This window comes from Arabidopsis lyrata (assembly GCF_000004255.2).
Source record: "Arabidopsis lyrata subsp. lyrata unplaced genomic scaffold ARALYscaffold_1, whole genome shotgun sequence".
Lineage (NCBI taxonomy): Eukaryota > Viridiplantae > Streptophyta > Magnoliopsida > Brassicales > Brassicaceae > Arabidopsis > Arabidopsis lyrata.
The window spans coordinates 17,285,154-17,303,100 of NW_003302555.1; the positions used below are offsets into that span (position 1 = coordinate 17,285,154).

Here is a 17,947-nt window from a genome sequence, read left to right on the forward strand (position 1 = left end):
CTAAAGCGGATAATCTGGCACGAAAAGTTCCTACAGAACCGTTTCATATCACATATGTAAACAACATTCCTCATGAATGGTTCTTTTGAGCTCTAATTAATTTTGGATGACAAAAAAAAGATTAAGGACATGACTAACTTGATCCAATTGTGCAACTTTGGTTTTGAAGATCGCGTCACAAACGAAGGAGCTCAAGCATGTATGGATTCAAACTACTCTTTTGATTGATCTGTTTACGATGCATTCTGCTTTACAATGTCATTTAGATGGCTCATCGAAATAAAAATTGCCTTCTCAACATGCTGCTTGGAGTAGATTGTTAGGATATGTATATTTCCATCTCTACCCTTTGATGTATACCCTAGTACTCTTTGTAACTCTATATATTGATGTCTCTAATATGAGAGGAGACACAGCAATTCATTATCCAATATGGTATCAGAGCCTTTGCTCTTCTAAAAACACTCTTTTCGTCTCCTCTTTCTCTCTTCATCTCCCTCTTTTTCATCTTTTCGTCTCCCTTCTTCTTCATCCTTTTCTCTTCATCTTCCTTCTTCCTCAAAGCAATCCTCTTTCTTGTTATTCATCTCTAATTCTCTCTATTCTCAACGATGGCCCTTACTCCTCCCACCAATGACAAACCATTCTCTATAAGCCAAATCAAAGCTTACGTACCCATCACTCTTGACATGACCAAACTCAATTATGATACATGGAGAGAGCTTTTTGAAACACATTGTAGCAGTTTTGGTGTTCTTGGTCACATCGACGGCACCTCCTCCTCCACACCGGAAACTGAAAAGTCATGGAAGGAACACAACGATCTTGTCAAGATGTGGATCTACGGGACAATTACGGAGTCCATCCTCGAAACTGTTCTCAAACCAAAGTGCTCCGCTCATGACCTTTGGACTGCCATCGAAAGCTTTGAGTGGAATGACGAAGTCCTGAATATAAAGATCAAGTGTCTGGTCACAAGTGTCTGTTCTCAAACCAAACTGTCACCTCTCGCTACCGGAATGACGAAGTCCTGAATATAAAGATCAAGTGTCTGGTCACAAATTTCCCACAATTGACGCTTCGTGACATCGAACTCTCGCCACCACACTTTCTCTCCATCACCCGGTAACGTCATCTTACACATGAACGAACCGATATATATAGCAGCGGCTGCAATCTGACTAGGCCCGAACTGCAAGCAAAGCGACGTCCTTAGACTATCATTGATGAAATTAAATGCAGCTTGACATAACCGCCTAACATCCTCGGCCTTAACCGATCTTTTAACCCAATCCATCACTAGTTTATAAGGGTGTTCGATTTCGAGATCAAATCCTAACGTAGAGAGCACAAGCTTCTCTCCGGTTAACACAGTCTTCTTCAATCCCTCGAACACATCTCTCAACGGCTCTTTATTGTGTAAAACTCGGTAAGAGACAACGATGACGTCACCGGCCGGCTTTGGAGACCCTTCGACTTTTCCAGCGATAAACATACAGATGATGGCTACTGTTTTTGGGTCGTTCTTTGCAAGTGATTGACGAGTGAAGAATCGTTGACACAAGACAATCGATGTGGCTATAGATTTCTGAGGATTGTTTAGTCTCTGGCCAAGCTCTTGAAGGAATGAAGTGTAAGACCAACGTTGGAAAGTCTCTTCTTTAAAGTTGATACCGTCAAGTCTCGATGGAGAGATTTTTTCAATCTCTTCTCTTGTGTAATACCACTTTGTTTCTGCCATTGTTGAACAAACCCAAAATCTCTAAATCGATTTTATATTCAAAAAGATAGAGAATCGAGGAAGATTTAATCAAACCTCTAACCCTAAAAAGTTGTTTTTTTTTGGTAATCCCCTAAAAAGTTGTTTGATTTTTAAGAGAAGATTGTATTTTATTTTTACTTCATCTATTTGGGTTTTTTACTTTTTTTTTTGTTTATTTTCTTCTTATTTTGCAACCTTTTTTTTTTTTCCTTTTTCGTCCACAATATGGATTCACAAATTGCCATATGCCACATCTAATTGACTGTAATGGTATTGGTCAAACCATAAATTATGATTCTATTTTTCTAAAAAATAATTGTTTTCAACGAAAAAATGATTTGCACGTCATTTAATTTATGTTAGGTTATTTTTTTCTTATAAATAAATTTAAGTTTTCACTTTTCCAAGATATACCATTACCAACATAATGATAAAACACATATACATAACATTTTTTTTTTTTTCGTCGAAAATAAAATTATATTAATGAATAAGAAAAATCATCATACAATTGTTGAGATAACCACCTTGGTGGATTACAAGTTTCAGAGAAAAAACATCGAACAGAAACACCATGTTTTGCCAACAAATGAGCCGCATTATTACAAGAACGTTTAGCAAATACAAACTGTAAAGAATGAAATTTAGCTGCCCATAACAAAATGTCTTGATAGATACCATCGATTGTGATATCATACGATTCTCCGTTAATCATCTTTGTGAGGTTCTGACAATCGCCTTCAAAAATAACCGAAGTATGACCATGAATCCATACTTGTTGCATTGCGGCCAGTAAACTCTTAGCTTCTGCTTCAAGGGGCGTGATGGCATTTGGTAGACGGGACGCACCCCAAAAATTTGCATTGCCTCTATCATCTCTCAAAATCCACCCACCCGTAACTTGGTGTGTTAATGGATCAAATCCGGCATCATAATTACATTTGAGAAAAGGTGCTGGGGGTCTCCTCCAATGTTGCTCAATTTGGTCGAAAGCTAACGCTTGATCATAAGGTTCTCTAGACTGAAGATTATCAACCCATTCATGCACTTCTGCTCTCGCTTGTAGGACGACCATAGAGGGGCTCATTCAGATCATGTTGAAGATGTACTTATTCCTTGCTTTCCATATGTGCCATAGGAGCCAGAGTGGTAAAAGTTTCTGTTCTGTTTCCAAACCCTGCAGTTTTTGTAATTCCAATACCTTTAAGAGATTACTTTCATAGTTTGCGGAAGGAGATTGTAGTGAGTGTAAAGGAACATTGGATAATCTCCATATCATAGTTGCAAAAGGACATGTGAAAAGGACGTGGTTGATGGTCTCATTTGCCACACAGCAGCGCGGACACTTTGGATCCAACTTCATGCCGCGGGTGTTCAGACGTGTTGTTGTGGCTAAAGCCTTTGTGGTTGCCCTCCAAAGGAAATGTTTGATTTTTGGTATTGTTGATAATTTCCAAATGGAGTTCTTCATTGTTAGGGAACCGAAAGGTACTTCTGGACGAGCAGCCAGGTATTGATGTTCATGAGTAGTTAGCCAATAACCCGAGCGGACCGTGTATTCCCCTGTTTTATTATAATGCCAGACTAATTTATCTGATTGTATACATTGTGGAAGGTGAAATTGTTCAAATATGTTACGGTCCTCTAGAAAGACTTTGTCTCTAATTGCATTCTTGTTCCAAAACCTGTATGAACCTGTATTAGAGATTAATTCTTTGATGGTAATGTCGGAGCTGCCATTAATGCTTCGGATTGGTCGAGGTGGGTGAGTCGGGACAACGTTATCACCATCCAAACGAGCAAGTTCACCATCGCCTATGATCAACCTTGAACCTTTTTTGATAACTTCCAGTCCAGCTAACACGGAGGCCCACCCATAAGACTGTTTTACACGTTGTTTTGCATCCAAAATATTATCATCGCGGAAGTAACGAGCTTTCATAAGCCGAGCGAGTAAACAGTTTGGATTTCTAATGATTCGCCAGGCTTGTTTAGCTAGTAGGGCATCATTGAATTTAGAAAGGTCTTTAAAACCTAAACCTCCCTCTTTCTTGGAGAACTGTAACCGTTTCCACGCTATCCATGGGATGCCTTTGTTTTGATCACCCTTTTCCCACCAAAATCGCATGAGCCGAGCTTCGATTTCGGAGACTACTCCCAATGGTAGTTTAAAACAAGACATTGTGTAGACCGGCATTGAAAGGGCTACCGATTTTATCATGATCTCTTTTCCGGCTGGTGATAGGTATCGTGCACTCCAAGTTGATGTTCTCTGCTTCACTTTATCGATAATATACGCAAACATTTCTTTCTTTTTCTTGCCAAACTGTTCAGGTAGGCCTAAATATTTCCCATTACCTCCATGATTTGGAATTTCCAGAATGTGTTTTAGGCGATTTTGAAGGTTGCCGTTAACTCTGGATCCAAAAGTGATAAGGGATTTATTTGTATTTATTTTCTGGCCTGAATAGTATTCATAAACTTCGAAAGCTTCTTTCAAAGCGCGGCAATTTCGGCTATTTGCTTGGCAGAAAAAGAGTGAATCGTCTGCAAATTGGAGATGAGTAATGGCAGGAACACCATTCCCTATTCTCACACCACGAATTTCCCCAGATTTTGCTTTTGTTGTGATGAGGTGGTTCATAATATCTGCACATAGAATGAATAGATACGGGGAAAGAGGGTCGCCTTGTCTAATACCCCGCTCCGGTGTGACCAGCCCGTGAGGTGAACCGTTCACAAGAACCGAATACGTTACAGAACGAACTGTAGCCATGATCCATTCAATCCATTGATTCGAAAACCCAAACAGTTTCATTGTGGTCTCCAAAAAACCCCATTCTACTCTATCGTAAGCTTTTGTAACATCCGTTTTAACAGCCATATAGTTTTGGGAGACTCTCTTACGAGTTTTTAAGGAGTGCATCACCTCGTGGGCAATGAGAATGTTGTCTGTTATGAGTCTCCCAGGAATAAAGGCTGCTTGTGAATCCGAAATAATATTTCCCAAGTGATGTTTAAGGCGGTTAACAAGGCACTTTGAGATAATTTTATAAAGGACATTACACAAAGCTATAGGTCTATAGTCACTCAGGGTTTTTGCATTAGTATGTTTGGGTATCATACAGATATTTGTATGATTGATACTTGGTTTCATGTAGGAGGTTAAAAAGAAATCGCGCACCTCTTTGATAACGTCCTCACCAATGATATTCCAATATGATTTGTAGAAACGTGCTGTTAAACCATCGGGGCCGGGGGCTTTGTCATCACCGATAGAGCAAACAGCATCATATATTTCTTTATCTTCAAAATCCCGAGTCAGCTCGTCATTGATATCATGTGTGACCGTGGGAGTGAAATCCCCAAAATCTATAGGCGAGACTGGGATTTTACTCGATGTATAAACTTTCTTGAAGTAAGCTTGAGCATGCTCTCCGACTTCTCTGTCTCCACGGTGTATGTTATGATGTTCGTCTTGAATTGAGGTGATGTAGTTTTTGGAATACCTTGTTTTTGTACATGCATGAAAATAGGCAGTGTTGCGGTCACCATCCTTTAGCCACTGTTTGCGGCTTTTTGTACGCCAATATGTTTCTTCATCTCGATATGCTTTTGCCAGCTCTCTTTGAAGGTAAGGTATGCAACGTCTCTCACTGCTAATTGTGCTTTCCATAGCAGAATTTAATCTGGTTTGAAAATGATCAATGCGTTTTGCCGCATTCATATTCGTCCTATGTTTGCCTTTCGACATTGCTTGTCTGCAATTCCTAATTTGGTCACAAATGGAGTATCTTCCTTGAAGCTTACAAGAGTGCCATCCTTCCGCAACAATGGTATCAAACTCCGGGATTTGTTGTAGACGTTTGTCAAACCTAAAGGGTTTATGAGTGGCGTTGGTATTGAGGTTAAAGGAAGTTAGGACTGGTTTGTGATCGGAGCCATTAAATTCCATAAACTCTGCTTCAGCATTAGGATAAGTGCCAGCCCATTCTGAATTTACCATAACACGATCAAGACAACATTTGACAGTGTGATTATGTCTCTCTCCAACCCAGGAGAACCGGTCTCCTTTGGACCTAAGATCTATCAAATCACAAGTGGAGATCATGTTTCTAAAATCTCTGAAAGTCCATTCTTCTCGTCTTGGCCCTCCTATTTTTTCTGAGTTTGAAATGATTTCATTAAAATCCCCTATAAGCATCCACGCATTGTCTCTTACTAGACCAATTCTCTCCAAACGTTCCCAAAATAAATGACGTAGGCCTTGAACAGGGTGTCCGTAAACACCTGATAAATAAAAGCCATTATCATTATATTTGACAAATACATCAATCATACGTTCATCCTGATACACTTTAGATAGAGATACATTATTCATCCACATCATAGCTAGACCACCACTCCGACCATGAGGGGGTTCTGTAATTACATTACTAAATCCTAGAACACACGAGAAATCACGTACAATATTACACATATTTAAAGTTTCACACAGAAATAAAATGTCAGGGTTTACTATACGACACAGCCGCTTCAATCTTTCTTGAGTTAGCGGCGAACAAATTCCCTGACAGTTCCAGGATACGATCCTCATGGTGGTTGTGGGGGTACCGGGCCCCCCGCGCCTCTGTCCATTTTGATACCAGAAGACGAGCCCTGAGACTCTGCCTTCTCCTTTTTACGAATCTGACTCAGGACCGTCAGATCTTCCTCTTCTTCGCGCTGCTGGTAGTAGACTTCCCACTCACTCCTTTTACGTTTGTTGAAGCAGAAACCATTGTTGTCAGCCTCCGCGAAAGAAGACACTGTGTTTGGTATACCAACCTGATCCTTCCCTTTTGCAAACTTGTTGTACAGGTAGTGGAGTCTCTCGGCTGTGAGTTCCACATCTTCAAAAGCACTTGGCAAGGACGATTCACTGGATTCAGTGATGATGAATTCTGTGTGAGCCTTTGATTTCCCCAGGCCTGGAATCTCTACAGCAGTTGCAATGGTTGGCAAAGTGACTGCGGGGTCGAAAACATTCACTTGTGGTGGTTGATGGTCTGCATGATCATTATCATCATCACTGTCATCCGTTGGAGGGTCTTCAAATTCCAGGGAACACTCCTTTGCATCATGCTTCAGGGAACCACATCTTGTGCAGAAATTGCGAAGTCGTTCAAATCGAAACTTCAGGATTGTGTTTTCATCCACAGCAAATTGGAAATTCCTTTGAAAACGCAGCGGCATATCAAAATTCCAATTCACACAAACTCTTGCAAACTCCGTAGTGGCTGCTGCATTCTCATCATAATCAACATTTGCGACTTGTCCCAGTTGGGTTCCAATGTATCTTACCATCGCTTCAGATAGATAGAGAATTGGAATTCCCCTAATTTGAATCCAGAAAGGAATGATCTTCATCTCCTCTTCGGTGATGTTTGGATACCAACGGTAGACCGAGATCATCCAATCATTGAACGCCCATGGTCCCCGACGAAGGACGAGATTCAGTGACTCCTCAGTCTGGAAAATGAAAAGAACTTTTCCATTTCCCAGAATTCTTCCGCGGCACGAATCGGCGAAGCCCCAAATCCTTGGCATCTGGTTAGCAATTGCTCGCAGGTTTTGCTTCCTGGGGTTCACGACAGTGACAATCAGACTGAAACGATTGATTGTGGCGGCCCTCCCACACAATTCAGACGGAAGTGAAATTGGGGTATCATTGATTCCCAAATTCAGATCTTGAAGCGATTTCCGGACATTATCACTCATGATTCGAAAGCTTTTCAGTAAACAGATTCTTAGATAGGACACAGAGATTGAAGAGAGAAGGGCTTGAAGGATTCCGACAGATATATAGGTGTATATCCATGGCGGTTTTCGATTACAGTTATCCTTCGAAATCGAAGGAAAGGTAAAACTGTCAACCGTAAACCGTGACAGAATCAAACCGTCGAAATTAACCACCCAAAAAACGATGGTTTCCGTCGGAATTACACTCCAGAATGGAGAAATCAGAAGAAGAAAAAGGGGGAAATGAAGATCGCCCCAGAAGTCGTCCTCAGAGAGAAAAGGCATTTTGTTTTGCCTTTCACCCGTTTACACATATACATAACATTATTCATAAAGATCAAAACTATTTGCAACCATGACTCTTTTTATGAGTCTAGATGTTGGAGAGGGGAACATGGAAAAATTTTTATTGTCAAAACACTAAAACCGGCACAAAGAGAAGAATCAAACTTAAAGGTTGGTATAGTGTTGCTAAGCAACTCTAAAGATCCAAAAGCACTCAAGTAAAAACAAATAAACAATTAAAGATAAACAATTAAAAGCACTCAACTCTAAAGATTAAAGATCAAACGTTAAAACGTTTTAGAAGGAGAAGAAGAAGACATTTGGGGCTGGAGATGAAGATGATGAATTTCTTTAGAGAAGTCCAAGCATTAAAATTTGGGTTTTCTGAACGAAAAAAAATCCTTCGAATCGTTAATTCTTGCAATCGTTAATATGCAATAGAACCCTTATACGTATATTGTAAACGTTTCCACGGTCACATACATTAGATTTTAAATTTTTTTAAGTAAAGTTGAACTCCTCGTCACGAGGACTTTAATGTGACATATTATTTATCAAAATTTTACAAATTTGAAGGTAGCAAAAAATTGTTATATTGCGTATTATTTTTTACTTCATAGGATTAATCTACATTTTCTGCAGATGAAGGATAAAATTTGCAAAAATTTGCAAGGCGCAAGTTTTTTTTTGCATAAAACCCTAAATTACTTTAGAGCAAAACAGCCAAAATATATTAAAAAAAAAATTAAAACTTTCGGGATTGTATATGAAATTCTAAAATGCATACCACTCGACTGTGTAGACAAATCCTTTTGAAGCGATTTGCTCGTACGGGGCAGGACCCATACTAAGAGAGGGGAAAAGTGGTCATATTGGATCCTTGGGAACCATCACAAGTACGGCCGGCCTATATTTGAACATTCATGAGGTAATCAGCATGACATATTTGATCCAAACGACGCAAACGATTGTTCGCTATCTTGGAGAGATTCAAACTGAGGGTTAAGAGCACCTCCAATTGGAGATTCTCTTAAAAATTTTGATAAGTTCTCTGGTTTAGTTGGCAAAAAAATAAATCAAAACTGATATGAAGGCAGAGAATCGGCAGAGAATCGACTCTCTGCAGAGAGCTTTGAGCAATTAAGAGAACCGTACACGTGGCACACTCTGATTGGAGCATCTATTTTAACAAAAGAAAAAAAATCTTGGTATCTTCTCTCTTTGTAAACGACTACTTTTTCTCTCTCTGGCGATGGCGATCAAACCGCCGATTTCTCCGATTCCAATGAGTGGGAGTAAAATTACGTGTGTAATCGTGGTATCTGAGAATTCGTGACGCCGGAGTCATCATCTTTTCAATCAATTTCTTCTCTTTTCTCTGCATCAATTTTTAGGGTTCATCAGAGAAAGAGAAAAAGATTCAGAGATCCATTGTACCAAGCCCACGTTGATTTACAGGTTATCTCGAACAGAATTCGTTGGTTGATTTGACTCTCTGTTTTGCAATTCCTCTGACTTCTGGATTCTTGCTCTCGTTTTCGTTTGATCTTTAGCAATTGTAGCATTGTTTATGTTATTTTTATGAATTATAAACTTTGAATCAAGAACAAAGCTTATGAGATTCTAGTGTTGTGTGTGATAGTTTCGAATTGTTGAAATTCACCTTTATTTGTTTTCAAGAGAATGGTTTAATTGAGGTCATAGAAACTCTAGTGATTCATGTGGTTTCTTCTTCATGATCGTGCTTTGTGAGATTTGACAGAAGCTAGATTTATCTATTATGGTTATGCATTGACTTTGCTCTCCATATGGGTGAATTTGATTTAGATTTCCAAATACTAATTCTATGGTTTGTCAAGCGATTTTCGTCTTTATCAAATACACGTAGAATGGATGCTTATGGTTTGTGGGATTTGGTTAAGGAGATTGGTGAGAAGGAGAATAGTAGTGTTTTGAACTTGGAGATATTGAAAGAATTGATTGCTTTGTGTGGGATTGGATATGCTATGTATGCGTTAAGAGTGTTGTATTACCAGAGTGAGAGCAGATGGGTAAAAACACAACTTTCTGGTTGTAATGTTTTATGGAAATTACTGAGCTACATTTGTTTGTTATATAGATATGTTAAGCTAGCTGATTTGTCAAAGGAGAAGAGATTGTTTTTTGTTAGAGCGTGGGAAGTGTTTGTGATTTGGTTTTAATGCATGAGCGACTAGAGAAGAAGAAAGCAGAGTATGCAGAGAGGATGAAGAAAAAAGTTGCAGCGATTCACAAGGAAGCTGAACAGAGAAGACATTGATGACTGAGGACTTGGTGACTGAAGACAATGATGACTGAAAACTTTGTATATGCTATGATCAAATTTGTAGAGTTTAGTCATAGAGGAAAGCAATTGTGAAGCAGATTTGTTATAGAGGAAACCAATTGTAAACTTTGTATATGTCTTTTCTGAACTACGATTCCGATTGTGAAACGTATCAAAACACATAAACCAAAATCATATTTTTGTTTTCTCCACAAAACCAAAATCATATCCAAAACACATAAAATTTTATGAGAACTTCACTTGAGAGACTACCATTGGACTATCAAAAATTTTAAATTTTTTACACAAACTCACATCTTACAAATTTCCATAATTTATACTAAACAATGGGAGAGAGCCCATGGAGGGTTCAACGTTGTAAAAAAGGTCATCAAAAAGACTCTCTCTCTCTCTCTCATTTCGCCCTAACCTAGCCGCCGCTGTACGTGCTCTCCGCCTGAGACCGGTTGCTGGTGGCTTCCACAGCACTGGTGCTGGTCTCCCCATGTAGTAGTTGCTTTTCTTTTTTTGTTTCTACTGTTTTCTGCGATGTGGTGAAGATCTTGCCTTGCTTCGTCTGGATCTGGGTGGCGGTTATGGCTTGTCTTTGGCCGGAGTTGGAGGACGAAGTTGGCTTCCTGAAATCATCTTCTCCTTCGACTTTCTTCTTCCTCCCCGGATCTATTCAGGCTCGCTAGGTGAAATGGTATCTCCTCCCATCTAGTTTTTTATTTCTTCGCGGCAACATCTCCTGCTTCGATCAGGCCTTTCTCTTCAACTTATTTCGGAGTAGGTGAGTCTCTCCGACCCTGTTGTGGAGTTGAATGTTCTCCGACTGGTTTTTGCGGTTCTCCGATCTGTGATTTTCGTCTCTGTTCTTGTCAGATTGGGATTCGATTTTGGTTTGTCGAGTTTTCCGGCTGCGTCCATTGGATCTGCGGCAACGGCCTTCGTCTTCATTTATCCTCACAGGTCGTCCCTTAATTTACCTTCGGTTAATTGCTTTGGTTGTTGGAGTGTGTTTGGGTGCGTTTGGTTGAGGGTAGAAGCCTTAATTTCAAGTTTAGGGCTGGGAATATTGACTCCTAATTCTGCCTCCTGTTACTTTCTGCCCGGTTATTGGTGTTATGAGTTTGTGATGGTTTCGTTTTGTGGGTTCTTCTTTCGGATGGTAGTCTCCTGCAAAGGCATCTACAAGCTCTCTTCCTTATCCTTGTTTGGATTTAAGATTTGAGTTCAAGACGATGTGGTAGGCTCGGTCTCCATTCCTTCTCTTGAGTGGCATAACCAGTTCTTAGGCTGTAGATGGTTTTGGCTGGGTCTACGAATATCCGCGTGTAAGGTTTGTTGGTCCTCTTTGGCGTTTTCCCCTTCGGATCTCAAGGCTTCTCCTTGTCCCTTCATCTGCTTGTCTTCTCTGGTTTCTGATGTGGTAGTGATGGTTAGGATCTGTGCTCTGATCCTCTTATATTTGTCTGTGCTCGTTCCTGCTGGGGTTGTGGTTGTGTGAGCTTGGTTTAGTATCCTTCTCGGGCCTTTCATTTAAAGGTAATCTAATGATGGGTCCTCTTGTTGCTCCTGTTTGTAACCACTTTCCAGCGCCCAAATTATTCTATGGAAATGTTCGTCGGATGCTTTTAGTGAAGAGTTTGCAGTTGTTTACTTGAGTCTTAGATATTAGCCATTCCCTGTACTTTAAGATTTTCCTTCTTTTATGTCTGCCTTTTTTGGCCTTTGTCTCTGGGGGTTTCTATGTACCCGCCGGCTTTGTTTTCGGAAGGATTTCTTTCCTTGCCGCTATGTATTAACTCCAAGTATCTTATCAATGGGAAAAATAATGGGAAAAATAATGGGAAAATTCCCTACAAAAGCCCCACTTATTTAATATTTGCTAGAAAACTACCTAAACTTTTTTCGTTGCTAGAACAATACACAAACTAATTTGGGTTGGAAATAAAAAACACTAACTAATTTTTTTTTTCCGATTTCCTTCCTTCGCCGTAACGGCCGTTAACAGCGTTATCCAAATCGTCAAACGTTGTTAATTTTATTTACCGAAAAATTCCTAAAAAACTATCCGACTTATTTAATATTTGCCAAAAAATACATGAACTTTGTTGTTGTCATAAAAATACACAGACTAATTTAACTTGGAAATAAAAAACACGATCTGTTTTTTTTTTTAAGGATTTCTCCAACCAAATCGTCAAATGCTTTTAGTTTTGTTTAAGGAAAATTCCTAAAAAAACTTGACTTATTATAGAAATCCTCTAAGACCTTCAGTTCTTCAGTAATATCAACTAAAATCATGTTATTAATGTGTAACTTTTTCTAAATTGCTAATGCTTTTTTCAACAATCTATCATATGTGAACAACAGTAAATTAAAGAAATTTTATCCACTTTGTTAGCCGAAGATTCTTCTTAATTTCTTCAATTTATTGTTGTTCGCATCAGATATAGATAGATGTTGTATGTTAAAACTAGGATTTAATATAGTATTATATCGATTTTGATATTATAAGGGGATAACATCGGTTTTTTAGCCATTTTTATTTATCATGTGCAAAGAAAATGAGAAAAATAACGGTATTTACTATTTGGTTAACATGTTGATAACTGTGGATGTCAGATTCACACACTCAAGTATTTTTATTAGTAGGAAAGATTATTCTTGAGGGACAAAAAATAAGAACGTAAAAGGCTTATGAATTGCTACCAAAATTGCTATCGTATTTCTTGCTCCAGAGAGAGATCCCTTTACATGGCCATTGGCCATTATATTTATACATAGAGAAACGACATTAAAATGAGTAATTAAGTACAATTATTCCTTCTTAAATGTGTCCGTTTTGATTCCTTGACTTTAATGCTCAACGTTTGAATTTGAGTTGACTCTGATCTTCGTGGGCCTCGCCTTTTCGGCCCAAGTTTCCTTGAACCGACTTACCCGTGTCTTCTACACCGAACTCATGTCATAGTGCAGTCACTTCGGATTCTCGAAGTGGTGACAACCACTTCGACCGTTCCTTCGGCTCATGGGTCCAATGGGCTTCATCCTTTATGGGCCATTATCTTGACTACGTGGCAATCTTTGGTTGGTCTTGGACTTCTGGTGCGGGATCCGACACCAACAGTTAGCCCCCCAAGTTCTTCGAAGTACTATTCCAATTCGGAGGACTTTTAAATGCTTTAATGACCAAAGATTGCGTTCCGAGGAATCTTCTGATTTTTCCCGCCAAGATCCCATCAGACCTTTAATTTCGGCGCTACCCATATTTAGTCGCGTGACATCTGTCGCCATTATGACCGTATATCGATTATTTACTATTAAAACGGGAAAAAACCTTCCCACTTCCCACACAACTTCCGAGGCGGTTTCATGATTAGCCTGTGTGAGGTAACTTCTTTTCACCATTACTTTCTTCTTTTACTTTTGTGCTTTAATCAAAACTTCTCTCTACTTTTCTTCACTGAACCTCTCTTCGCCGGATCTTGAATTTTTCATTTTTCTCCGATGACTTCCGATTCTGAAAGACCTGAATCTCCGTCTTATGATGAGAGGCGTTCTAGTAATGACGAATGCACTCGTCCTAACGATATCGCCGGTCCTCATTACAAATCCACCTGTACTCTTCAATCCCTTGAGCGATTAAAGGGGCTTTGTCAAATTCCTCCTGGAATTATAGCGGAGGCGCAAATAGCCGATCCTACGGAATCCCCGGAGAACCACCGTGACGGCTACTTTTATGTTTACGAAATTTACTTCAAGGGCTGCGGATTGACCTTCCCCCTTCCCGAAGCCCTAGTTCGATTCTTGGCGGCTCTCGAGATTGCTTTACCTCAATTAACCCCCAATCTCCTCCGAACCATCCTCGGGATTATAAGCGTTGCGGCGGAGGCTGGCTACGTCATTGGAGTCCCCGAGCTGAATGAACTCCTAAGCGTAAGGAGTTCATCAAGAAAACTGGGTACTTCTCGGCGTATCCAAATGCCAACAGGAACGTCATTTTGCACCTCCCGAACAAGGATGAAAACTGGCACCATCCTTGGTTCCTGATTAAGAAAACTCCTGCTTCGATTGGGAATCTTTCTGATGTACTCCCATCGAAGTGGTCTACGAAGCCTGGTAGAGACTAGGTCGTATATTCCTTTCCTGTTTATTTTATTATTTTTTACTGACCAAATTAGTTGTTTCACTTCGCAGCTCTTATCGCTTCAACTCTCCCGACTAAAGAATTTGTCAAGTTCTTCAGAACAATCCTCGAAGGGGAAACCCTTTGGAATTCTTTCACCCTCGATCGGTTTATCGAGGCCAACCGAAAACTCAGGATGAGTCCTCCCAATCTACTTCATCGTCTTCCGCCTCCTCCCTCAACTCAGGGCATGTCAGCTCGGGCCCTTACTGCCCTGCGTAAGAAACTTTCCAAGCCGATAGCAGAGGCTTGTGATGAAAACAAGGCGTTCCTCGCGGCCGCCATTGATAAAAAAGATTACAGCGGGACCCTGCTGGTTGATGATAACAGCTCCGAGGGAGCCAGATCCGTTGCTGCTTATAGGCTAACACCTCGTCGCGAACGTCATGACAAACGTTCTCCTCGGAGAGAGCGGTCTCCTCGTCGTGATTCTCCTTGTCCTCCCCGAGACGATTTCAGCAACAAACCACTTAAGAATTTGGTTCGTAGGAAGAGGGACAAGTCGTCCCGTGGTGACTCGTCTCCGCGAAGGGAGAAATCAAGGGCCCGGACTGATCGTTCACCTCGATCATCCCCTCCCACTGAACCAATGGGTCCTCCCCGACCTGTTGACATGTCTTCTTCTTCTCAGCCCGACAGCAAAAAGACTGCTCGGAGTGCATCTCCTAAAAAGGGAGATTCTGAATCTCGAGATGCTTCCTCGAGGTTAAAGCCCGTTCTTGTCCCTCAAGTCAAATCGCTTTCAGGTTTGGTGATTTACACATACTCTAACGTTTTAGTTTCTATTAAGATTCCAATTTTTACAATTCTTCCTTCTTCTCAGCTATGGAGAAAGAAGGCAGCGTCTTCCGATGCTTCAAGACCCGATCGGGTTCGATCTTGCCAGACTTCGACAAGTGGCGCCCTGCGATTCGTGAACGCTATTTGCTTCACGCGCATCACTCATCTCGGGTTAGTTTCGCTTTAATTTTCCGATTGTGCTGCCGTTCATCGAAATGCCTCATCATCTCAATTTTATGCATAATGGCAGGCTAACGGTGAGCTTAACGACATGGTTGAACATTATGAGGGGCTGGTCCTTGGTCAGGAAAAGGAGATTGACGCGTGGAAGAAAAAACTTTCTGCTCTTGAGGCTGAACTAAGCTCTTCTACCAGCTCCAAGCACGACCTGGAGGACAAAGTCGACAGTCTAACATCCGAGCTGGCGAAGATTAAGGGGGAGCTGCAGGATCAGTACGACCAAAATTTCAAACTCCAGGATGAGCTTTCTGGTGTTCAGGGTAGGCTTCACGAATCCGAATCAACCGCCGATATCCTGAATAACCAACTCATTGAGCTTAACGCGAAGTACAAGGCGATTGCCAAATTGCGTGATTCCGAGTTGGCAAGGTAGGCATCGAAAGCCAGAAAGGAAGTTAAGGGATGCGGGATGGAGTTGATCCAAGGGGCCATCCGCTTCATGCAGACCGAGAAGGCTAGGTCAGATTTGGAATCAGACATCAAGGAGCACGAGAGCAACCTGATTCTGTTGGATCAAATCCATGATACGGATTTCTCCGAGGAGCAAGAAAGGACCGAACTGTCGGCCAATCTTTCTGAAAAGCGGAGTCGCTTGGCAGCTCTTCCCACTTCGACCTTCAACCCGCAGAATTTCGAGGAATTCTTCACTGAATCGCCTCCTATAAGTGATTCGGGTCTAGACTGGGCAGGTAATGCTTGGCTCTTGACACTTACTACCTTTTCCTCACCTTATGTTTTTTTTTTTTAAAAAAGTTGACTGGAACGGTCCTTCCCAGGTTCAAGTGAGGCAGAGGATGTCGTCCCACCCGAGGTACCTGCGGCACCGGCGGTCACTCCGGAGGATGGTTGTAATGTAGAGGGCGGACCAAGAGCTCCATCCGACCAAGCACCAGTCAAGGAGGTGAATGAAACTTCGGTTGCTGAGCCGGAGTCCGAGGTGGATATCATTCCGTAGTGGCTGCGTCCACTTTAAATTGGGGATTGTCCCATTTAGTTTAAACTTAATTTCGAACTTATTTTTGGCCTAAGGAGGCTTTATTATTTCTTTTGAACAAGATACTTGCCTGAGGAGGCTTTTAAACCTTTCTAGGTTATGACCCAAGGGGGTTTGGTTAAAATTATATGCGGGTTTGCAAAGTCCGCTTTTAACCTTTTGTGGCCTTGTGGTTATGCTTTTGAGATTTTTAGGCTGATCAGACCTTTCTCTTAAGAATGCGAGAACTGAGCTCGGCTTAAAGCGAGTTCCCCACTTCGGGTTTAGTCAACTCGATAAATTTATTGGGCTTGGGCCTTAGAAACTTTTGTAGTTAATGCGACGGTTGCTCTTTCCCTTCTTATAAGTAAGGAAAACGGCTCATCTTTAATGCAATAACTGTCTTTTCTCGATTTTCCAAAAATGGTTTAAACCACTCGGACACACTACCATTATTGGATTTATGGTTCCAAGACAAACCCTAAATCATTATAAATAAAGGCTTACCTACTTCTAAGCTTTATTTAAACACGATTTTAGAATCTTACTTGAGAAATATTTCAAGAATGGAAAACGAAAAAGTAGCCTCCGTTGATCCCGGCAGCCCACTTTTTTTGTCCGGCGATGGCTTTGAACCGGCCGGCGTTCTTTTCCCCCACGCCGTCTTTCACTTTCCTTCAAAGGAGAAGAAAGAGGCTTGCGATTTTATTGACAAGGTAACTATTTAAAGTTTTTGATTTAAAAACTTTTTGTTTCATCTTATTCATTCATCTTTATGCTAGGTTGCCGACAAGCACCGTCGCTTGTGTGAAGAGAGGCAACGGCTAGGCCTCAAAAGGCAAACGCTCGAGGCTCGCATCGCTCGGGTGGAGAGGAAGATACGGGCTTTGGAAAGTGATCCCTTTCAATGGGAATGACGGAACTTCGATTCTGTTGCTGAGATCCCGAAGATGCTTCAGATGTATCTCCGTGCTAGAGGAGTTCCGGGTCCTGTGAATGCTCCGGTCCATACCGTTCCATCTGACAGCGAGGAAGAAGACGAGGAGGAGGCCAGCACCTGTCGGAAACGCGTTCGGGATCATCCCGAAGTGGATGCCAAGAACAAGGCGTCCACTTCGAAGACTAAACCGGCGATGAAGGAGCCTGTTCCTGAGCCTCTTCCATAAATGTTCTCTAACTTCTTCTTTTATTTTGAACTCGTAATGGGCTTCGGCCCCTTTTTATTTATGGAAACATTTGCAATTTTCCTTACTTTTCAAATATTCTCGGAGATACGCCTTTTAATGCAGGATCTGTTCGAGGGCAATAATCTCTCCGCGAATCACTCCATTCCTAGGATAGAACCCGCAGCTTGCTAGGGATATGACGTTCCTATAAATTATAGTCTCAATTTCCCTTTACTCCTCACCATTCTTTTCATTTTAGTAGGTATGGAGTTCAATCTTCGCTGTTCAGAATCTATGCCCGACTTCTCCAGAATCGGAATGATAAACGAAGATGTTCCGAATGAGCCAAGCAGGCAGCCTCCTCCACTTCGCGGCTTCTTAAGATCTCAGATTCGAGCCCCATGTGCTTTGATCAGGGATCTCCCAATCAGAGACCAAGGGACAGCGACGGCGTTCATAG

General features: G+C 41.1%; 1 protein-coding gene, 1 long non-coding RNA gene and 1 pseudogene across 2 annotated transcripts; 2 read left to right on the forward strand and 1 right to left on the reverse strand.

Moving 5' to 3' along the window:
* Nucleotides 1-523: 523 nt before the first annotated feature.
* On the reverse strand, nt 524-1,806 carry LOC9329938 (putative cyclin-T1-1). Its single transcript, XM_002893831.2, has one exon. It carries the CDS (start codon nt 1,739-1,741, stop codon nt 989-991), a length of 753 nt encoding a protein of 250 aa, XP_002893877.1. The 5' UTR covers nt 1,742-1,806; the 3' UTR covers nt 524-988.
* A 6,823-nt stretch (nt 1,807-8,629) lies between these two features.
* On the forward strand, nt 8,630-11,959 carry LOC9329939. The gene is made up of 3 exons (XR_002329739.1): nt 8,630-9,286; nt 9,948-10,926; nt 11,019-11,959. It is a non-coding gene; the product is annotated as an uncharacterized LOC9329939 (long non-coding RNA).
* Nucleotides 11,960-15,267: 3,308 nt separating this feature from the next.
* On the forward strand, nt 15,268-16,205 carry LOC110224417 (annotated as a pseudogene).
* The last annotated feature ends 1,742 nt before the right edge of the window (nt 16,206-17,947 follow it).

What these genes read in the sequence shown, in the direction of transcription:
- LOC9329938 (XM_002893831.2), bottom strand. Translation starts at nt 1,741, where the DNA reads ATGGCAGAAACAAAGTGGTATTACACAAGAGAAGAGATTGAAAAAATC.